General features: G+C 22.7%; 1 protein-coding gene across 4 annotated transcripts; it reads left to right on the forward strand.

The window, feature by feature from the left end:
* Positions 1–549: 549 nt before the first annotated feature.
* LOC129615580 (protein 5NUC-like) lies at positions 550–14,991 on the forward strand. Of its 4 annotated transcripts, XM_055530839.1 has the most exons (9): positions 550–1,028; positions 1,118–1,156; positions 12,178–12,251; positions 12,345–12,510; positions 12,589–12,739; positions 12,796–13,049; positions 13,106–13,382; positions 13,468–13,777; positions 13,856–14,990. In XM_055530839.1, the coding sequence occupies exons 3-9, from the start codon at positions 12,194–12,196 to the stop codon at positions 14,398–14,400; spliced, it is 1,761 nt and encodes a 586-aa protein (XP_055386814.1). In that variant the 5' UTR covers positions 550–1,028; positions 1,118–1,156; positions 12,178–12,193; the 3' UTR covers positions 14,401–14,990. The 4 variants fall into 4 exon arrangements, with proteins under 4 accessions (XP_055386814.1, XP_055386813.1, XP_055386815.1 ...); XM_055530838.1 differs by having other exon boundaries at positions 550–1,156; XM_055530840.1 differs by lacking the exons at positions 550–1,028; positions 1,118–1,156 and adding an exon at positions 9,935–10,028 and having other exon boundaries at positions 13,856–14,991.
* The last annotated feature ends 5,820 nt before the right edge of the window (positions 14,992–20,811 follow it).

Here is a 20,811-nt window from a genome sequence, read left to right on the forward strand (position 1 = left end):
ATAAATAGCTAATCATCATAAATCAAAGTGATGTAAAATTTAAATATTTATTTAAAAAACAATTAATTTTAAATTTACAGAAAATTCAAAAACAAAAATTAAAAATTGAATGATTTGGGATTTAAACTATAAAATATCTATTGATTAGGAGATATTCTTATTTTTATAAAATGACAATAGTCTGGCAACAAATGAATAACATAATTTCATTTGTGTAAAATTTTAAAATAGAATGTGTTTTATAAATTTCATCACTTTTATTATTTAAATATCCACTTTCAAAATATAAGATCACAAAATCAAGCGATGAAAATAAAATAAAAAATTCTGATCATATTTAATAAATAAAATCGGCAACACTATTTTGAATAAATCAGCAATATTCAACGGTATAGTATATTTATGTATATGTATACATATATAGTTAATCACATTTATTCACACATTTAATGTACACGATCTTATATTAAAGAGCTGTGCCATCTAATCGTTTTCGTTTATACAGCAAAGTTCAAAACAGATTGACTGTAAAAATTAGTAGTATTTTGGAAGTAAAAAGTTAAACATTCGAGCGGATTGTTCGAAAAATATAAAAAAGTTTACGCCAAAAAAATTTTTTTCCCATGTGCAATTTTTATTTCTTATTTTAATTGTTTTTACTTTTTTATTTTTTTTTTTACATAATTAGCGTGTCTTTCAAATTTCGTTTTATAAATTGTGGGATTAATTTTTTATTTGTTGCAATATAAAATAAATATAATAACATTTATTATTGATTCAGCTTTTACAAAAAATAAGAACAGTTAATTAAAAAATTATTTTTAATTTAAAAATTAATTTTTTTTTGCCGCAATAATTTTTTGTTTTTTAAAGGCAATAATCGTTTTAATTTGTTAATTTTTTTTTTTTTGGCAAAGAGCCTCTTTATATACATAAGTAATTAAATTGTTAGTCATTAAATATCGGAAAGATTGAATTGTGATATTTGAAAATTAAGATTTTAAAGTTATTTAAAATTTTTTTAAAGAGTATGTCAAAATAAAATTTACAAATTAAATAATAAGAAATTTACATAGGGTTATAAGTAAAAAGTAAAAAGCTTTTTTATTGTTTTTAGAAAATATACATAATTCAAATTACCTGATAAGTTACAAAGGTAAGTTGAAAAAGAAAACGTAATTTACTATATCAGATATTAATATTGTCTTAATACTGTCAATAAATCAATTTGAATTAGATGATAAGAATTTTTAATCATATATAGATTACTGGTATATACTCGTACAAGGAAGATTAATTATATAGAGTTGATGTGAATGAATTTATTATATTGTGATGTTGTATATATGGTGCCTTTAGAATACTTTAATCGGATGAGCTTTTGTGATATAGATTAAAAATTTAAAATATAAATTAATTTTAAATATGTATGTAAATATATCGATTTGGTTCCAGTCCTTAACAAAATTCTCTAATATATATAACATATGTATGTATATTTTTCAGTTAAATTTATAATATATATATAGATTACTGGTATTCTAATTGAGATCTAATTGGATTCCAGGTCTTAATAAAATTTATAATTTTTACAAATAAATTATTTGATGCAATACCTTCAATATTTTACATTCAACATTACAATTATAACAAAACCTATATGAAATTTTCATATCAATGAGGTTTTGTTCTTAATATTATTCGATTCATCTTTATTGTATTCCACGTATTAAGTTATTATTAAATTTTTCTTGTCAAATTCAACAACTTATATAAATTGAATAATTATTAAATATAAGTATACCTACTTTTAATTCATTTTTAATTTTCAACAGACAACATATCATTGCTGTGTCAATTAATAAATTTGAAATACATATTTAAAATTAATTTAATTATAAATTCTATATAACATTTTTGTTAAACATTATGTATGCAATAAAAATCCCAAAATAACATTTTTAGTAATAATTATTTGTCATATAATTACAATTAATTTTGTGCCAATAAGTACATTTAATAAGAAGGGGATTCCTACCGAATATTAATTAATTAAATTTATAAAAAGATTGCGATCATCCAATTCAAAAAGCTTTATTTGAATGACAACATTAAATGTATACCTTTACATACATATATATATTTATTATTAAAATTAATTACATTTTAAATTTTATTACAATATTTAATTTTATAGTTTTTATTAATAATAAAGATCAAAATGTAAGACTATAAATTTTGATTAAATTTAAAAAAGAAAAATTAGGAATGTAATTATAACAATTCTGTATTTAATTGAACAAAATCGAGTTTTAGTATATGACTGAGTATATCGAGTTCGTATATACAGGTAAAGATGAATCTGAGTAAATCCTAATACAAGACAGCTCCATTTCAACAGATTTTTCACAGTTTCGATACAAAATAAAGATTTCCCTTATAACTATATTTCAAAGAAGTTTCTGAAGAAAATTTGATATTGCCGGCAGCCAATTTTAAAAATTTTAAAACCTATATTAATAATTTTTTTCTCTCTCTTAAACGAAACTTTTACAGTATTCCTTAATTTTTAATTCAATTAAATTAAAATTAATCCGAAATCAAAGATTTTGAAATAAAGAAAGCGAATACATTTAAAAAATTATCATCTAAGTATATAAAATACATGCACTGTTTATTATTAGAAAAAAATATACTTGAATTGATAACAGGCAATAATCATACTAAGTCGGTTAATGCATTACGAAAGTAATTGCTGTTACGAAAGTAATTACACTTTAACAACGTAATAAATACTTGCCACAACAACAAGACCTGTTCAACAACAAATTTAATTAAAAATTTTACCAAATTTTTGATATTGACATACAAAATTCCCTAATTAGTATTCATTTAATAATCGTTGTCGTATAAGAGTGGAGAAACTCTAAGTTTCGCCATAAAATTTTTGCCACATCTGTATTTTACGAGTACCAATATCTTATATTTAATATCAATATTATGTATATACATATGTACATACACATAAAAAATTATGAATCATTTAAAAAACACAAAAAAAAAATTTTAAAACAATTTTAATAAAATATTTTATTTAAAAAAAATTAGCATAAATATTGTTGGCAAACAAGTTTTTGTTTTTATTTTTTTTTTGTTTATGGATATTTGATCAATTGATTTTGATTATGGATAGTACGAGTACTCAACACAGATGACGTTCATATGCAAACTTGCTTGTGTTTTATGATATTAAAATTAAATCTAGAATCTTAAAAGAGATTGAACTGAGCTATTTCTTTATGAGAAATAATAATTTTGGTATATTAAGGTAAACGTATAGGATTTTTAGTAAATGAAATACAAGTACGTCATCTTGTACCGGTTATTTTTTCATTTTAATTCGCAACATCAATACCTTTGTAAAAAAAAATTGATAATAGTTAATCGAAAATGATAACCAAGTTAGTTTTCAAAATTTTCCAAATTACACCATAATAGCGTAATAGTTTTAAATTTACGACATACAATTTCACAAAATCAAATTAAATAATTAAATCGATAGTTACCTATAATTTAACATGAAAAATTAAAAGTAATTTTACTTATACTGAAAATAGTTCAATTTTTTTTTTTAGTTGTTTATCAAATTTTTTAAATATTTTAAAATAATTATGACTGTTTATAAAAACATTATAATTATAGGTATTCACTACGATTTTAGTATGCAATAGAAAAAATGTTAAAACAGCTGAATAAACAAGTAAACATAAAATTTTTATGTGTATATTAAGTTAATATTATATACATGTATGAATATATGTGTATATATAATTAATAAATTGGATTTTCCCTCATATTTTTAATTAAATTGTTAATCTGTTAAATTCAAAGTTTAAAAATTGTATAATTGCAATCTTTTCATAATATTGTTGTCAACAAGAATAAAGTTTATTTCATAACATAATATTATTTAAGTTGATGAAATTTAAATAAATAATAATTTGCATTAAAAATTCTTTTTTAATAGTACAAGTAATTTTCGGAACAGGCAGGCATGAATAATTTTTTTTGTTTCCGATATTATATATCACGTGAATATTTTAATAAATTTGAAATATTAATACAAAATAAAATTTGTAATAGATACAAAAAAAGTTGAATGAATCAACATTGTATTTAAAATTTATAATTTATTAAATTTTAAATAAAAAAATAAACACTGCGGGCCATAATTGTTTTACCCTGCACCTTATAAAATGCACTTAAATAATGATATGTATGCATAATTTTTGGTATTAATTAGTTTTTTTAGCGAAAAAAAAAACTTGACACACTTTTTGCAATTTAGAAAATATCAAAATAAATAAAATATCGTAAACAATTCTTAATTTTATAATCAGCAAAAATTTTCTGTGTAAGGAGTAAATATAAATTATTTACACATTATTAAAACTTATTTGCAATTTAAGCAAAATTTAATTGGTGCTTTATTAAAATGAAATAAAATAATAATGAATCCGATCAATTTTATTTGAAAAACAAAAATTCAATCAATCAATGCCAAATAGAATAAAGCTTTATTTTGATTTAGAAATCAAAAAATTCCATAAAAATATAAAGCATGCAATATCAGAAGTCAAAATTACTTACATGCATAGAACCTATGCATAACAGTTTTTGAAAGTATTTATACAATTAAATATATTTATTTACTTCAAAAGTTTTACGAGATCTAAAAATTATTTTATTTTAGAGAGAGTACAAAAATTGTTTTAGAACAATTCAAAAACACTTAATGTCGAAAGATAAATATTATTATACAACAGTACAAAAAATATGTTTGACACAACATGTTAGATTAATTAAATCGAGAAAATTCATTTGCGTCATTGACAATTTTTAGCAAAAAAGTTTACCCAATCCAATCAGTTTACAATTTTTCGTGATTATAATTTAGGAAAGTATCTAGTAATTTTTTATTAATGATATGGATCTTATTATAAGTAGAGAGAAATTAACTACATGGTGAATACTCAGTGAACATCTTTACACAAAAACTTAAACTATATGGAATTAGAATCCGTTACAAATCTCAACAAGTTAGTGAAAAAAAACCCCTCTGATCAAAGTTCTTCATACTGTCAAAGGATTATTTAATGCTAAAAATATTAAACAAAATTATGCACTTATATGTTTCATTACAAGTAAATCAAGGTGCTGTTCCGATAAAATTTTGAAAAACGGTCAATCATATTCAAAGTTTTAATTTTTAATTTATGTTTAACAAAATTTTTATGAAATCGTAAAATTTAAATATCTACATGTCATAGAAATATGTATGTATAATAAAAATAAATTATTTTATTTATTTCAGAGACATAAGATTTATTTGCCACCTTATTACCATGCGGCCATTTATTTTATATGTCATATTTAGGTGTATGCATACTACATGTATGTGTATACATACATACATACTACACTTATAATATAATTCTACATAATATGCTCTACTCATCTATATTATACAAGCATAAAATATATACGTATATATATGAGTATATGCATATACGCGTGTATAATTTTATTAAATAAAAAAAAAAATTGGATAATCACGCGATTCGAATAATTTCATATACATAAATAAACGGACGAGCCCCCCTTTTAAACGTGTTAAAATTTTGATTAAATAAATTTCGTTTGTAACAAATCAAAAATTTCATTATTATTTATATTATTGTTTTAAATTTGATTAAATGCGAAAATTTATAAATTAAGAAAGCTTCCAAATATTTCTAAATTTTTTTCTTTACTCTAAATTTTGTGTTTTTTTTTGTAGATTTATTTTTATCGCCCGTCTTAACATCAATAATGCGAATACTAAATATAAACGATTCATTCGAAAATTTCAATGAACTTTTCAAAATAAATCTTTAAATCAATTTAAAAAATTTTCTCATAGGGCAACAAGAAAAAAAAAAAACGAAACACATGAAAGAAAAAACAGCAAGTAAAAATTAATAAAAAAAAATTTCATTTCCCCAATGCATAACAATTACCTTTTATATTTCAAATAAACTTTTAAACACTTCAATAAAAAACAAATTTCTTCACAGTTTACTGTAAAAATTTTCAAATATAAAAAAATATTTTTATTGAATTTAATTAGACTTTTGTCAGCAAATTAATGAACTAATATTACAGAGACCGCATGATCGCCGCAATAATATTTATTAAATTCATTACCACATTCATTCATGAATCAACACGTATGTAGGTGAGAAACTATATTATGTAGATATTCTATATAGTGTTGACAAATATTTATAATATTTCTGAAAATCTAATAGAATAAAGAACTCAATTGATCTTGTGTTATCAATTAATATTATTATCGTATATGTAGGTAGTCCGAAAAATTTGAAAATAATAGCTATAATACTGCACATAACAAACTATTAACGTATTGTGTTCTTTTATAATTACTGTTATGCCAAAATCGCTCTCATTGAGTCTTCAATAATATTAATCTCTATATATAATATAAACGCGTTTATATAGTGCTATTATAATGTTAATTGAAGTGAATGCTATTACCTGATTTGTTTGAGCAATAATAATGTATTATAATTGTAAAAAAAAACTGAAGAATATACATAGCAAAACATAAAATGAGGCAGAAAAATAAAATTGAAATAAAAGCGCGCTTTAATAATAATAATATATACTATTACTTATATGCTACTAATAATAATAATAATAATAATTACTTATATGCTACTATCACTGATTATGTATGTGGGAGTATGTATGTATATAATCCGGCATGATATTTGTTAGTACCAAGAAAACAAAGCATAACAAAGAAATTGTATGAAAAGTTCTTAATCACGAATACCTTTTAGAAAACAGCATAATATACAAACATGACAATAATTATTTCAGCAAAAGAGAGAAAGCGATAGTTACAAAATTCAATGAGAGACTTCGAGCAATTGTGAAAAAAATAATTTCCCATTAATCATAATTTTTTTTTTATTTCAATTATAAAAATAATATTGCATTAGGGTAAATTTTTAGTCCTTTTTAGCCTTGGTTTTTTTTAATGTTGTCAAACAAATTTTAAGGACGTGTGAAAACACTATGATTTTACTTGAACTTGAATTTAGTTTTTTAATGAACTATAAATTTTAATTTCAATATAATGAATACAAATTTTAATTAATAAAATATCAAGTTTCTTTCTTCTTCTTCTTATCTAAATCTTAATCAAATATTGAAGGTAAATTTCTATAAATAGCTAGACCTTTTATACAAAAAAAAATATATAAAGTCTATTTGATCTTAAACAAATAAAATATTGTCCGCAATTTATTTCATGTTTGTTTTTATATATTAATTATATTCAAATTGACAAAATTACCAACCCTACATGAAAATAATAAGACGAAAGCAATCTAAGAAAAAAAATAGAAAGCACAACGTGTTCAAGTTAGAAACAATGATTTATTTTTAGCGCAATTTATTTTTCACTTAAAAGAAAATTGTGTTATAAATTTTCTATTACGATCATTATTTAATTTTTCTACATGTATATATTGAAGTTATTTATTTGAATTAAATTTTGTTTATCAAAAAAAAAAATCATAACTCACATAACAATTTGATATTTTATAATATTATATACATACATACATATAAATCTACCTGTATAGCGTATCAACATGACAATTGAATTTACAATATTTTTTTATTTCTCTATTTAGAAAATCTTTGAAAGCGAAACCGATTGACTATTTCTCTTAATTCGTTAATGACAAACTTAATTCATTATGATATTACAGGATGCCTATACCAATTTATGTATAATTCCTTTCGAGAATTGTAGATCCAAAAAAAATAAAGTTGGGTCAAACCAATGGTTTGTATTGTAGCACTTTTCCCTTCAACAAGTGAAAATTCTGCTTTTAAATACAGTCTATGTATACCTATGAAACTATTAAAATTATTTTCATTCATATACAAAACTATTTCTAGAATTGCATATATTTAGGATGACGCATATATGCAGTCTTTGAAATAAAGCAAAAATTAATATAAAAAGGGGTTAACATAATGCTCGATTTTAAGGGTTAATTGTGTGAGTTAAGAAAAATAATTATATTTTTTAATTTCATGGAATTTACCGTTAGCTTTTTGCGTTTATAAAAATTTGGAAAAGCTTGCGGTTTCGGAAATATAAGGTGTCAAAAATTCAAATTTTACGAATTTCAAGAGGTGATAACTTGAGAGGGGGGGAGATGGAAAAAAATTTTCTTCTAACAAAATGAACTATTTGTTAATGTCTAAAAGCTCCTAAAATTTCAAGCTTCTACAGTCTGGGGTCTAGAAGAAAAATGACATCAAAAATTTGGAAAAAAAGGACTTTAGATAACGGTAAATTTGAACGGCCATTTTGTTTTTCTAAAGTTTATCTATAGTATATCGCGCTAGGGGAAGCAACTCACTGCCTTTCTGCGTTCGCAAAATTTCAAAAATGCTTATGGTTTCATTGCAACAAATATTTAAAAAAGGCCATTTTTAGGGTTTTGGGGGGGTATAACTTCTAGAGGGGGGGAGATAGGTAAAAATTTTGTTCTACGGAGATAAGTTTCTAGTGAAGATCTATGTACGTATGAAATTTCAGCTTTCTATCTTAAAGGGTGTAGAAGTTTTGTAAACAAAAAAAGTGTCCACGGACGGACGGACGGACGGACGGACGGACAGAGTGAAACTAATAAGCACTTTTTTCAAAAAATTTTTTGGAAAAGTGCTAAAAAACGTCACATTTTATATTAAAAATTGTAAAAACTCACATTAATTTTCAGTTTCAGGTACCTGATTGCTTTATTGAAAATACATCCATACACATAATAATTGTTGCTGAAAATACATTATACACATATAATTACTGTTGTTTTTGCTAATGTGCTATAATATTTTTAATGATTGCCAGATGTTATGGTTTAATGCTAAATTAGCAGTTTATTTATTCGCTAATTGTGAATCAATTATTGTCAATTTTTCAAATTCTTAAATTTATTTGCATATAAAATTATAAATGTATAAATTATTAATGTAAAAAATGCTTATTTGCAATTTATGCAAAACTAATTCTATAATTTTCTATTTTTATGCTATACTCGTATTTCGAACCTTTATATTTTTACGTATGTAGGTATATTGTTTTAAATTCTCTCTATTTGTAATTGCTATGCCAAAGTATATGTAATTTATGACTTATTTTTTTTTATTTTAAATTTTTTCAAATATCTATTTAATGATGAATCTGGAACCGAAGTTCTCATATTTAACACTAGTTATTTTAACTTTATCGATTTTATTTCAATCTTATCTGGCAGTTCTTTAATTTTACAATTTTAAAAAATATTTGTTCAGCTCAATACACTTTGCACGCTCAATTAATATTAAATACTTAAAATATTTATACATAAAAAAAAATAATTTTTATTTTACTAAAATATTAGTTGAATTGATTATTAAAATTAAAAAAAAAAATATGAGTTTATTAAAAATTTTTAAACAAAAGAAAAAAAAAATTATTTTAATGTCAAATATGAAAAAAAAAACACCTCAGTAAAGATAATTTTTTTATTTTACTTTTATTATTTATAGAATTAAAATGTTTTATTTTTTGTTATAAAAAGAATTAAAAAAAAATATTTAAACAAATATATATAAAGGTAACAAACAGATAATATAAAATAAATAAAGCTTAAAAGCCCAGCAGTTTTGAAATTTCATTCCATACGAAACGTTTTCGCTTAAAAAATTTTTTATTTTAAATTTTTTATTTTAAATTATTCTTGTTTTTTTTATTTTTACAACTCATTTATCATAACGTGTTAATTTTTTATTGCCATTTTTTACAATATAGAAAATTAAATTGTTTCATTAATTTTGAAAAAAAAAAATTAATTATTTAAGTTTTGCAGTTAATTAAATAATTTTTATTATTTTATGTAAATGTAAGTTGAAATTTTATTTTTTAATTTAAAAAAAAAAAAAAATTAAAATCGTGCAGATTTTGGACAAACATAAATCTGACAATAAAAATTATAAGATTTGGAAATTTTGTTAAAAATTTGGTGGCGTAAAATCAAGAGGTGTAAATTAATTTTGGATTCTAGTTTGGAAATTAAATTCTTTACTCTATAGCTATAAATGTTTTAGTTTCTTTACTTAGCTTTAATTTAAATTGTAATAATTTACAATATATTTTTATTAATTTTACATATGAGGAAATTTTAGTTTTAAATTTATTGCTATTGGGCCTTTGTGTACTCCTACTTTATTTTACAAGTTATTTAGAATTGTAGTTTTTTAAAAATTTCTCATCTGTTTTTAAAACAAAAAACTTATAATATAACAATAAGTAACTGAGATTTAAATTAATATAATTGCATTTGTTGAGTAAAGAATAATATAGATTAGTTTCAATGTTCTTGCAGTCGAAACAAATATTAGTGATTTCAAAATTGTAGTATTACTCTACTCCAGTAATACTGCAATATTATACAACTAATAATTATAACTGGTAAACTGTATTGTCTTTTAACACTGTTTTGCTACAATCTTGAAGTCAGAATAGTTATTATATTCAATCGTCCTTTCTCCAAAAACAACAGCGAAAAACCTTTTTATTCCATAAAACAATTTTCACATAGGGAATGAGAACAATTTAAGGCTATTTTTTTTAACTATTGGAGTTCTATTTTATTTTTTAATTTACTTTAAATAAGGTTTCTGTAGAAATGAAACATGTATGTCATGCTATTTTTCCTTAATATTTTTTATATGTTGAGATCAAATGTTGCATAAAAATTTATTTTGCAAAATCAATTCAAGTATTATATGTATATATATATAACCAAAATAGTCTTGCATTGAGCAACACATTGTAGTAGGTATTTGAACTACATGTTAAGAATTTTAAAACAATGAAAAAAAAAGATAAAATAAAATGTAAGATTAAATGCTAATTAATGTAAATGTTTGCATAATTGATAAGAATTTTAAGTACTAAGCCATTCTAATACTTAAAGTAGATATACATACATTTTACATACAACAATCACATATTAATGAATAAACGCACTAAATTGCATGTTATAAACATTTAAGTATAATCACATTGAAAATTTAATTTAAAATAATAAAAAGTTCATATAGTTGTCATAAAACATTTTATTTATATGAGCATACTATATGAAACGTGAAAGAAATAGAACAATAAAACCTACATTGTTGTATACACAGTTAATTTTTTACACGCCTACGTACCAATTTTTTTAAAGTGTTCATTAATGCACGAGGTGTCTGTTAGACAAATAGATTGGCATATTAGCATATATACTCTACGTCTACGTAAATCAAATTTGAGAAATAAAAATTTTATGCGCGATGTTTATCATTTCACCTTTTATAGTTGAAAATCAAATTAATATTTAAATTCAATTTATTTTTCATTTGAAAGAAATTTCCGCAAAAGTTAATGATTAAAAAACAAGAGTTAAAATTTAATTAAATTTTAAAACAACAAAATTTTTTTTCCTCGGTTCTCGAAAATTTTGAAATGAGTGGACAGTATGTTCTCTAACTATAACTCTCGAACCTTCTAATAAAACTACAGTTATGGTGAATATTTTTAATTACCATATGATTTTCTGAAAAATAATTTGTTGAAAATTCGGGAAATTTTAAATTTATCTGCAACATATAAATATAAAATTAACTTAAGAAGTTTTCCCGTCTTGCCACTGATTAATTTTCATATTAATTAGAATTCAAATCATGCCGTTTAGTTTTTAACATGGAATTAATGATTTAATGCAATATTTATTTAATTTTTCCCTAATGAATAATAAGTATGTATTTCATTTACATAGTTAAAGTTTTTGAATAGTTTTAAATAAAATTTTCAATAGTTTGAAGTGAGATCCCCTGACAATTACTATAAAATCATTTTGTAATAATATTTACCTGCTTGATTTATTCTAATTTAACTTTAATTACTTAAAGATAATTATTACTTTGCCATTTACAAAATTATTGTATTTGTATATGTACATCTACAGTTCCAATTAAAATTTTATTGACTTAAATTTTTCTTTTCAGATTAAATTTTAAAAATATGATTTCTTCAAAAGTACTAATCATCCTCGGAATTTTTATCACAAATATAATAGCGGGTTTGTAATTAACTATAACTTACTTCATATTTAATAAACTACCATCTGCATTTTGTACTGTTTTTAAAATTATTCTCTTTCTTTTATTTTTAGCTACTGTTAAAGAACTAGAAAATGAAAATACTTTTAAGTTTATAATTTTACACAATAACGATATGCATGCTCGATTTGAACAAGTTAGTAAATATGCGACAAGATGTTCGCCAGAAGACGCAAATAGCAACGAATGTTACGGCGGATTTGCAAGAGTAGCACATGAGTAAGTTAAATTCCTATATTTCCTTATATTACTAAAAACTATTTAAAAATAAAAAAAAATTTTTTTTTTACTATTAAGAGTTCGCAAGTATCGCAATGAAAGTGAAAATGGTGGTCTCCCCGTTTTATATTTGAATGCAGGTGATACTTATACAGGAACGCCATGGTTTACAATATATCGGGACAATATTACAGCTGCATTTCTAAACATTTTGTCACCGGATGCCATTGTATGTACATATATATTTCTATATTTAGATAAAACTTAAATATTCTATATTTTTAGTCATTAGGAAATCATGAATTTGATGAAGGTACTGAAAATCTAGCAGAATTTTTAAATGAAGTTGAATTCCCAGTTCTAACAGCAAATATTAAAGTAGAAAACACATCATTAGAGAATTCAGAATGGCTTAAAAATTCAACTGTATTTGATATAGCAGGAACAAGAGTTGGTGTTATAGGTTATCTTACTCCAGATACTAAAAACATAACAAAAGATTGTAGTGTTGAATTGACTGATGAGATTGAAGCAATAAAGTAAAATAAATTTTATTTTAAATAAAAGTTTTACACAGATTTACACACATTTTTAGTGAAGAAGCAAGATCACTTAGAGAAAGTGGTATTAATATAATTATCGCTCTTGGACATTCTGGATATCAAAAAGATCAAGAAATCGCAAAAAAATGCCCTGATGTTGATATAGTGATTGGGGGTCATAGTCATACTTTTCTTTATACAGGGAGACCACCAAGTAATGAGATTCCTGAAGGAATGTATCCAACACTAGTTAAAAATAGTAGAGGAAAAGAAGTTCCTGTTGTACAAGCTTATGCATATACCAAATATTTAGGCAAAATCGAAGTTGAAGTAAGTAATAAAAAAACAACATTTAAAATTACAATATACATACTTATATAAATTATGTACATATTGATATTTATTTTGTTAATAGTTTGATAAGACTGGAAACTTAGTAAACTGGAATGGTAAGCCAATATTATTGAATGCCACTATTCCAGAAGACTCAGATGTTTTAGAATTGTTGGAAGTTTACAGACCACTTATAACTGCTTTAGAAACACAAATAGTTGGATATACAAAAGTACCACTCGAAGGTGGTGGAGATGTTTGTCGTAAAGAAGAATGTAATTTAGGAAATTTAATAGCAGATTCCTTGGTTTTTATAAGAGTCAGAGAATTAAATCAAACATCACTTAATTCCACATGGACCGATGCCGCTATCGGTTTGATACAAGGCGGAGGTATTAAAAAATTAAATATTGATTTTTTTTCTTGGTTTTTTAATCATGTAAATTAAAAAAAACTTTTATATTTTTTAGGGATTCGGGCTCCAATTGAAAAACGACCTGACGGTAGTATTACTTTAAGTGATATTCTTACGACAATGCCATTTAGAACTAGCATGGAAAAAGTAACAATGAAAGGTTCAACTTTAAGAAGAGCTCTTCAACATTCCGCCGATGTATGGGATAAAGATTCAAATGGTGGTTTCCTTCAAATGTCTGGCCTTAAAGTTGTATATGATATGAGAAAAAAAGAAGGTGAACGTTTAAAGGATGTTCAAGTTTTATGTGCTGATTGTTCAGTTCCAACTTATTTTGATTTAAATGATGATGCATATTATGGTGTGATAATGTCTGAATTTTTGGCTGGTGGTGGTGATGGATTTGATTTTACAGATGCAACTAGAGAATTGTTACCATTAACCGATTACGAATTTTTAGTTGAATATATTAAAGATAAAACACCAGTATATCCTGGTATAGAAGATAGAATTGTTATTCAAGCAACGGGAGCTGGCTCCAGCATATGTGTGTCAATAATTTTATTAGTTATTAGTTTATGTTCTAAATTATTTTTTTAAATTATAGTAATAGTAACATTTTATTTTAGAATTTTGTTTTTTTTTTATAAATTTTAAATATTTTCCAAAATAAAAAGACTACAAAACTAAAAATATATCTAAAATAAGTAGAAAATTAAAAGTTACTTTTTTTGTAAAATTTTAATAAATATTTGTATAGTATGATTAAAGCTTTTTGGTACTTAATAAATTAAAATATTGCGCACTTTTTAATTAAAATTTGTAACATGCATCAAAATTGCCAATTTAAAATTATAAGGAATTGAAAAAAAGCAGCGTTGATGAAGTTTATTTAACTCAGCAAATTTAACAATCAGGTCTTAAATGAAGTCCTTTTGTCCTAAAACAAGAAATGCAACAATTGGTACCTAATATTAAAGAAATTTATTTTCATTCGAACTTAATAATATTATTCTTTCGTTATATTATTCCTATAGTTTTAATTAATACGAAACAACCGCTGAACTCGTTATGATAAAAAATTATAAAAGGTGAATGTAATTTATATGATATGAAATACACAGAGAGTTTGAAAATTAATAATATAATAGTAAAATATCGCAATTAGTAAGACTATCCAAATCAAGACGAAAATTACATCAATTTCAATAAAACATGAGCCATTTAATCGAAACTTACCCGAAAGTAGGTATTTTATTTTACACCAAATAAGCTTAACTTAAAACTGAAAGTACATTAAAATCTAGGAGCTGAAAATAAAAGCAACTACAATAATATAATCAAGTAATTTAGGAAATTTTAGTACATACATACACTAAAATAAATTACCTACTCAAAATAACAAAAATCAATATTTCAATGGAGAATTTATTTTTAAAATTTTTATATTTCAAAAAATAAAACACATAATAGAAGAAAAGGATAGATTTATAGAAAAGATTGAAACAGACATCAATTTAATATTTTATTTAATTTTTATTTTATTAACACAAATATTTTCTATTTTAATCCCACATGCTATTTTTTACATACATACCTATTGTGTCAAAAAATATAATTCTTCCTAAAATTATGAAATATTTAAACTAATGTTACATAGAATGTTTTATATGAATTATGTAAATTTTTACCTGTAAATTATTTAAACTGGTTTTACTGATTCGGAAGTGGGGTATAGGTATAGGTGGATTATCCTAATTACTGTTGTGTTTATTAATTCCTTTATTGCATACTTATCTTATTTTTTTCAAGGCCTCTTTCATAATTGATTTGTTTTATTTTTTTCTTTTTTCAAGCGTATTTTGAATTGACTAGAATATCTGGTAAAGTGATATTTTTTTTTGATATTTTTTTAGACATTTTGAAAAATCTTCTTATAAGAATTGTAAGGAATTTATTATTATGTATTTTCATTCTTAATTTAGAATTGATGTTTTTTCTCACAGCCATATATTTCCTTTTTCATCATTTATAGATTTATTTCAAAAATTCATTTAGTTTATCCATTTTGTATTTTATAGAGTAGACAAATTTTGTTGTCACTACTTGTATTTGTTATCAATTTAAAATAAATTTAATTATTTTTGTCTTTATGCCTTATAATTTTACATATCAAAGTTTTATTTCTTTATTTGCTGAAAGAAAAGCACTTGTAAACAAAATTTATATGACAGCTGATTGTCAAACTTGAATGTTGTATATAAGAGTTGACAGTGGTAGAAATTTAATTTTTTTCTTTAAGCCTTGATTTTCGTTTGAACGAAGTATTTGACGACAGATGTCGCGAAAGTGATTTTGAAATTTAAACTAGAATTTTATTTTATTCAACATCAAATTAAATTCTTAATAGAATAGATTTATTCACCGAGGATCTATTGAATTAAGTTTTTACATAATAATAACTATATTTTCAATAGTTAATTTAAAAAAAAATAATGAAATATAGAATTTATGAATATGTCTTTTTTCATTTCTCACTTCATTTCATACATTGTTAAAATTTTATTTAGGAGTTAGATGTGAATGTTCATTTTGAATGGTGAATATTAATTTTAATTTTCACCACAAATTTTTTTTTTTGTGATTTTAAAAACAATTTTGAAAAAATTGTTAAATTACTTAAAAAAAACCTTCAAAATATAGATTTAAACTAATTTTAATTGTAAAATTTAATAAATTCTATTCTATTTCATTAATATTTTACAACTTGCAAAATTAAAATTTAATTATTAAACGCATTATTAAACATTCCTGATCCACAATTAGATACAGTTCTCCCCGGTTAAATGCACCACGCTTAATTGATTTTCCCCTTTTATTGAACGAAAAACTAAGGCAACTTTAAATCCCTATTAAAATACACATGAATAACATCGTTTAATTGAGTCCCGTTTAATTGAACAACTCGCTTAAATGAATCTCTTTTTTTGGTATTACCTTATAAAAACTGTGAAAAATCCCCCTGTTTATTGACCTGAATTTTTGTTATGTTATGTGATATAAAAATATTATGATTTAAATATTTTGAATTTGAATTCATAGTTACATTACTTAGATGGATTTAAAATAAAGAAAAATTTAAGTTTTAAAATTTTGAAGTAAAGAAACATTTAAGTTTTTAAATTTATTGAAAAATTATAAAATTAACATATGGAATAATTTGTTTTTATTTTTGATATGAAATATTTATTTTTAATTTTTGTTATGTTATGTGATATAAAAATATTATGGTTTACATATTTTGAATTTGAATTCACAGTTACATTACTTAGATGGATTTAAAATGATGAAAAATTTAAGTTTTTAAATTTTGAAATAAAGAAAAATTTGAGTTTTAGTATTTCATTAGTGTATCCCCTATTTTAAATATAGCTTTTTACCTAGGATATTTTGATAAGTATATGTAATAGGATATGCTTCCTATTGTTTTTATTAATTTTATGCAGTAGCAGGATCAAATTCGTTTTTGCGCCTGATCTTCAATAGCGAGTATTCGTTTTCATGCGTAAACGATTCAGTTAAAAAAATTCGTTTTATTGCACCAATTGTTCAATTAAACGGGATTTTTTTAATTGATTTACCCGCTTAATTGATACAAAAAGTGTGCAACTTTTCTCGGTTCAATTAACCGGGGAGAACTGTATATCATAAATTCCGATATTTTACCTATTTTCCTGAAATATTTCTTACTATGTACATATATAATAAAATACATAAATAGAAAATGTAAAAATGTAAGTTTTTACACTTAATTTAGGAAATATTACTTATTTAATTTATTATTACACATTATTATTATTAATGCTATTTTTTTTTTGATACTGAAAGAATGAAAAATGGACGATGTGGTCAGGAACAGAAGAAAAACAACATCATCAATTTATTTAATTACATGATGAGGCCCTTCGTAATTAGACTGTATATCATCGATAATAAAAATAATGTCTATTTCATGTAGAGTCTTAAACCATTAGGAAAAAAGCCAGTAAAAAATCTAAGTGATTAAGTTTTAATAAAATTTAATAAAAATTGAAAAAATAAAAGGGAACAATCAGATTAACTATAATAGAGAATTTTTTTGTTTATTAAATTTATAAGACTCAAACATAAAAACGGTGACGACAGAAATATTATGATTAGAATTTTTTTTAATTTAATTACAATGAGTCATACAATTTTATTACATGTACATAAAATAATTTATTTCTAATTGTATTCGAAGAAACAATTTTAAAAATAATTATTTCAATTCGAAACTAGTTTTATTATAAACAACATATCAAAAAATTTTTTAATTGTTTTATCATTTTGTTATTTTTTTTTTTTTAAATTTTAGAAACATTTGTCTCCCACCAAGAATTTATTTTGCTGAAAAAGTTAATTTTTGGTTCATAATTTAAATAATGTGAATTAATGAACTAAATATCTTACACACTATTCTTTTAATACTTTTTGGAAACCCTTATTAATTCGGAGTTTATACTTACATATATATGCAATCATAACCTTATAAATAAAATGTTCTCTAAACAGAGCATTTTGCAGAAATAAGAATATATACGAGTACATATGTTTTATTAAGGAACGACTATATAAATGCCAATTTTAACAGAGTTTAAAAGGTTCTTTTCATAAATTGGTGAATTTAATAACAAACTTATGTATCTGTACCATAAAACTACACCTTATTCTCAAAATAATTAAAATAGCTTCAATAAAGCTTTATGTTAAAACAGGTTTAAAATTTAAACTCAAAAACAAAAATTATAAGTGAGTACAAATTAAAAATTAAAAATATATGAACAAAATTACCATCAAATTGAAGTAAGCATTTTAAGTTTTAAAACTGTTCATTCAAAAACTTTGTTTATTTTTACAAAAATTAATTAAAATAAATTCTTCTGCGAAAAAAAATACTTATTTGAATTAAAATCTTATGAAAATTTTTGAATAAAAATTCCAGTAGACGAACAATACAAGTAAAACAATTTTTAAACCAAAACAAAAAGTAAAAAATTATAAGTAAAAAATTTTAAACCAAAACAAAAAATATTCTGATATTTAAAACAATAAAACTGATAATATTTGACAAATTAAACTTCAAAACAAAGCAAAAAACATTTCAAACTAAACACGACGCTCTTTTATAAATAAAATGGCAATTTTTATCAAATTCTTAACTTAAGCTAAAATTATTATCTTATACAAAAAACATGACCACATCCCAACATCTATTCAAAGGTTTAATTTATCTACTTAAAAAACATCACATTCTCTATAAAGAAAATTGTGTGAACATTTGTAACTTTTTATAATTATCCCTCTTTAACCTAGACATTTAAATCGGATTATTTAATGAAAACAATGTGATACAGGAACCGTAATAACGAAAATTTAAAAAATAAAATTAGAAATTAAAAGCAGTCAGTCAAAATATATTAACAAAAAAAAAATATTTTTAATTCAGTTTCGTTTAGATTTTAGTTTGCCAAGACGGCGGGAACTATTAACTTTTGATCTGTCATTCATTCTACTAAAAATTGTACATACTTACATAGAAATAAAATAAAAGAGACAAGGAACTCATAATTTAAAAATTTTTTTTTTATTTTCATTTTATCTAAAAATTTTTTTAAGCAAACCATCGAAATTTAAAGTCATCATTAATAAATCTTTTAAAATGAAAATGAAAGAAAAAAAAAATATAATTTGCTTAAAGCAATTAAAAAATTACAGAAAAAAAAAGTTCTTAAAAAAAACGCAAATTTTTTGTTATACAAGATTTTTTTTTTTAACATTCAATTTCGGACAATCGCGCTATATAAAATTTGTTATTTTTTTTTTTTGACTAACGCAAGTTTACTACAAGTTTAATGAACTTGTCAATGAGTTTTATTTAGAAATGATGATGAAAAAGTTTTCTTGACCATTTTGACAATAAATTGACCTGTAAGTAAGTAAAATTTTTCTTAAAATAAAACAAAAAAGAATCATGATAATAAAATGGGAACGACATTTTTTTAACTAAAATAAGATTATGCAGAGATCAAAGAATTAAAATAATTTATATATAGAAGGAATAGAAAATTTTCAAAATATATAACTTGGGTCTATATAGATTTAAAAAATAATAGAAGTGTTTTATTGGCAATCATTAATTTTATTAAAATCATTGTGAATTTCGTTCACAATAACTTTTTATCTAGATCAATTCAAATTCAATATAAAAATTACAATTTATAATTTATTGAATTTTCATTGTGGAATTGTTCTCGTTCATTCATTTCGAGTTTTCGCCTTTTTTTGTTATTCTCAAACATTTTTAATTAATTATGACTTTATATGATATAGAAACTTCAAAAATAGCTTTTAAAAAATTTTAAGTTCATTATTCTTTAGCTACCTTTTTTCGAGAATTCTGTGGTGTTAAGGAAAATAAAATTCTTAAATATATAAATTATATTTGGTAAAGTAGAACAAGATCAACGAATTAAATTTAAGTTTTGAGAATTCGAATTCAAAATAAAATTGAAAGCTATAAAAATTGACTTGAGCAGTTTTTGTTTTTCAACCACAAAATTATTACTGAAAAAAGTAATAAAATGAAATTTCCGAAAATTTCTTTATTCAAATCACTATATTGTATGAAAAATGAAAACAAATTTTGAATTTGAATAGAAAAAATGTCGTAGATGAAATTCACTTAGACCAAATGACCGTTACAATGAACCGTTATTTCGATTAGCTTTTTATTTTTAACATAATTTTCCTCTTAAATGAATGGAAAACGTACAGAATTTCGGAAAATAAAAGATTTACGCAGACATTACTGGTTTTGTAGAAAATGTGCTACTTTACAAACAATTTATTAGAAATTAATTTCCCTGGTACGTTTTCAAGATTTTACTTAAACCTATTATCCACCACCTGTAACAAAATTATATTTAGATG

The sequence above is a fragment of the Condylostylus longicornis genome, unplaced genomic scaffold (assembly GCF_029603195.1).
Source record: "Condylostylus longicornis isolate FDR11 unplaced genomic scaffold, ASM2960319v2 ptg000137l, whole genome shotgun sequence".
NCBI lineage: Eukaryota > Metazoa > Arthropoda > Insecta > Diptera > Dolichopodidae > Condylostylus > Condylostylus longicornis.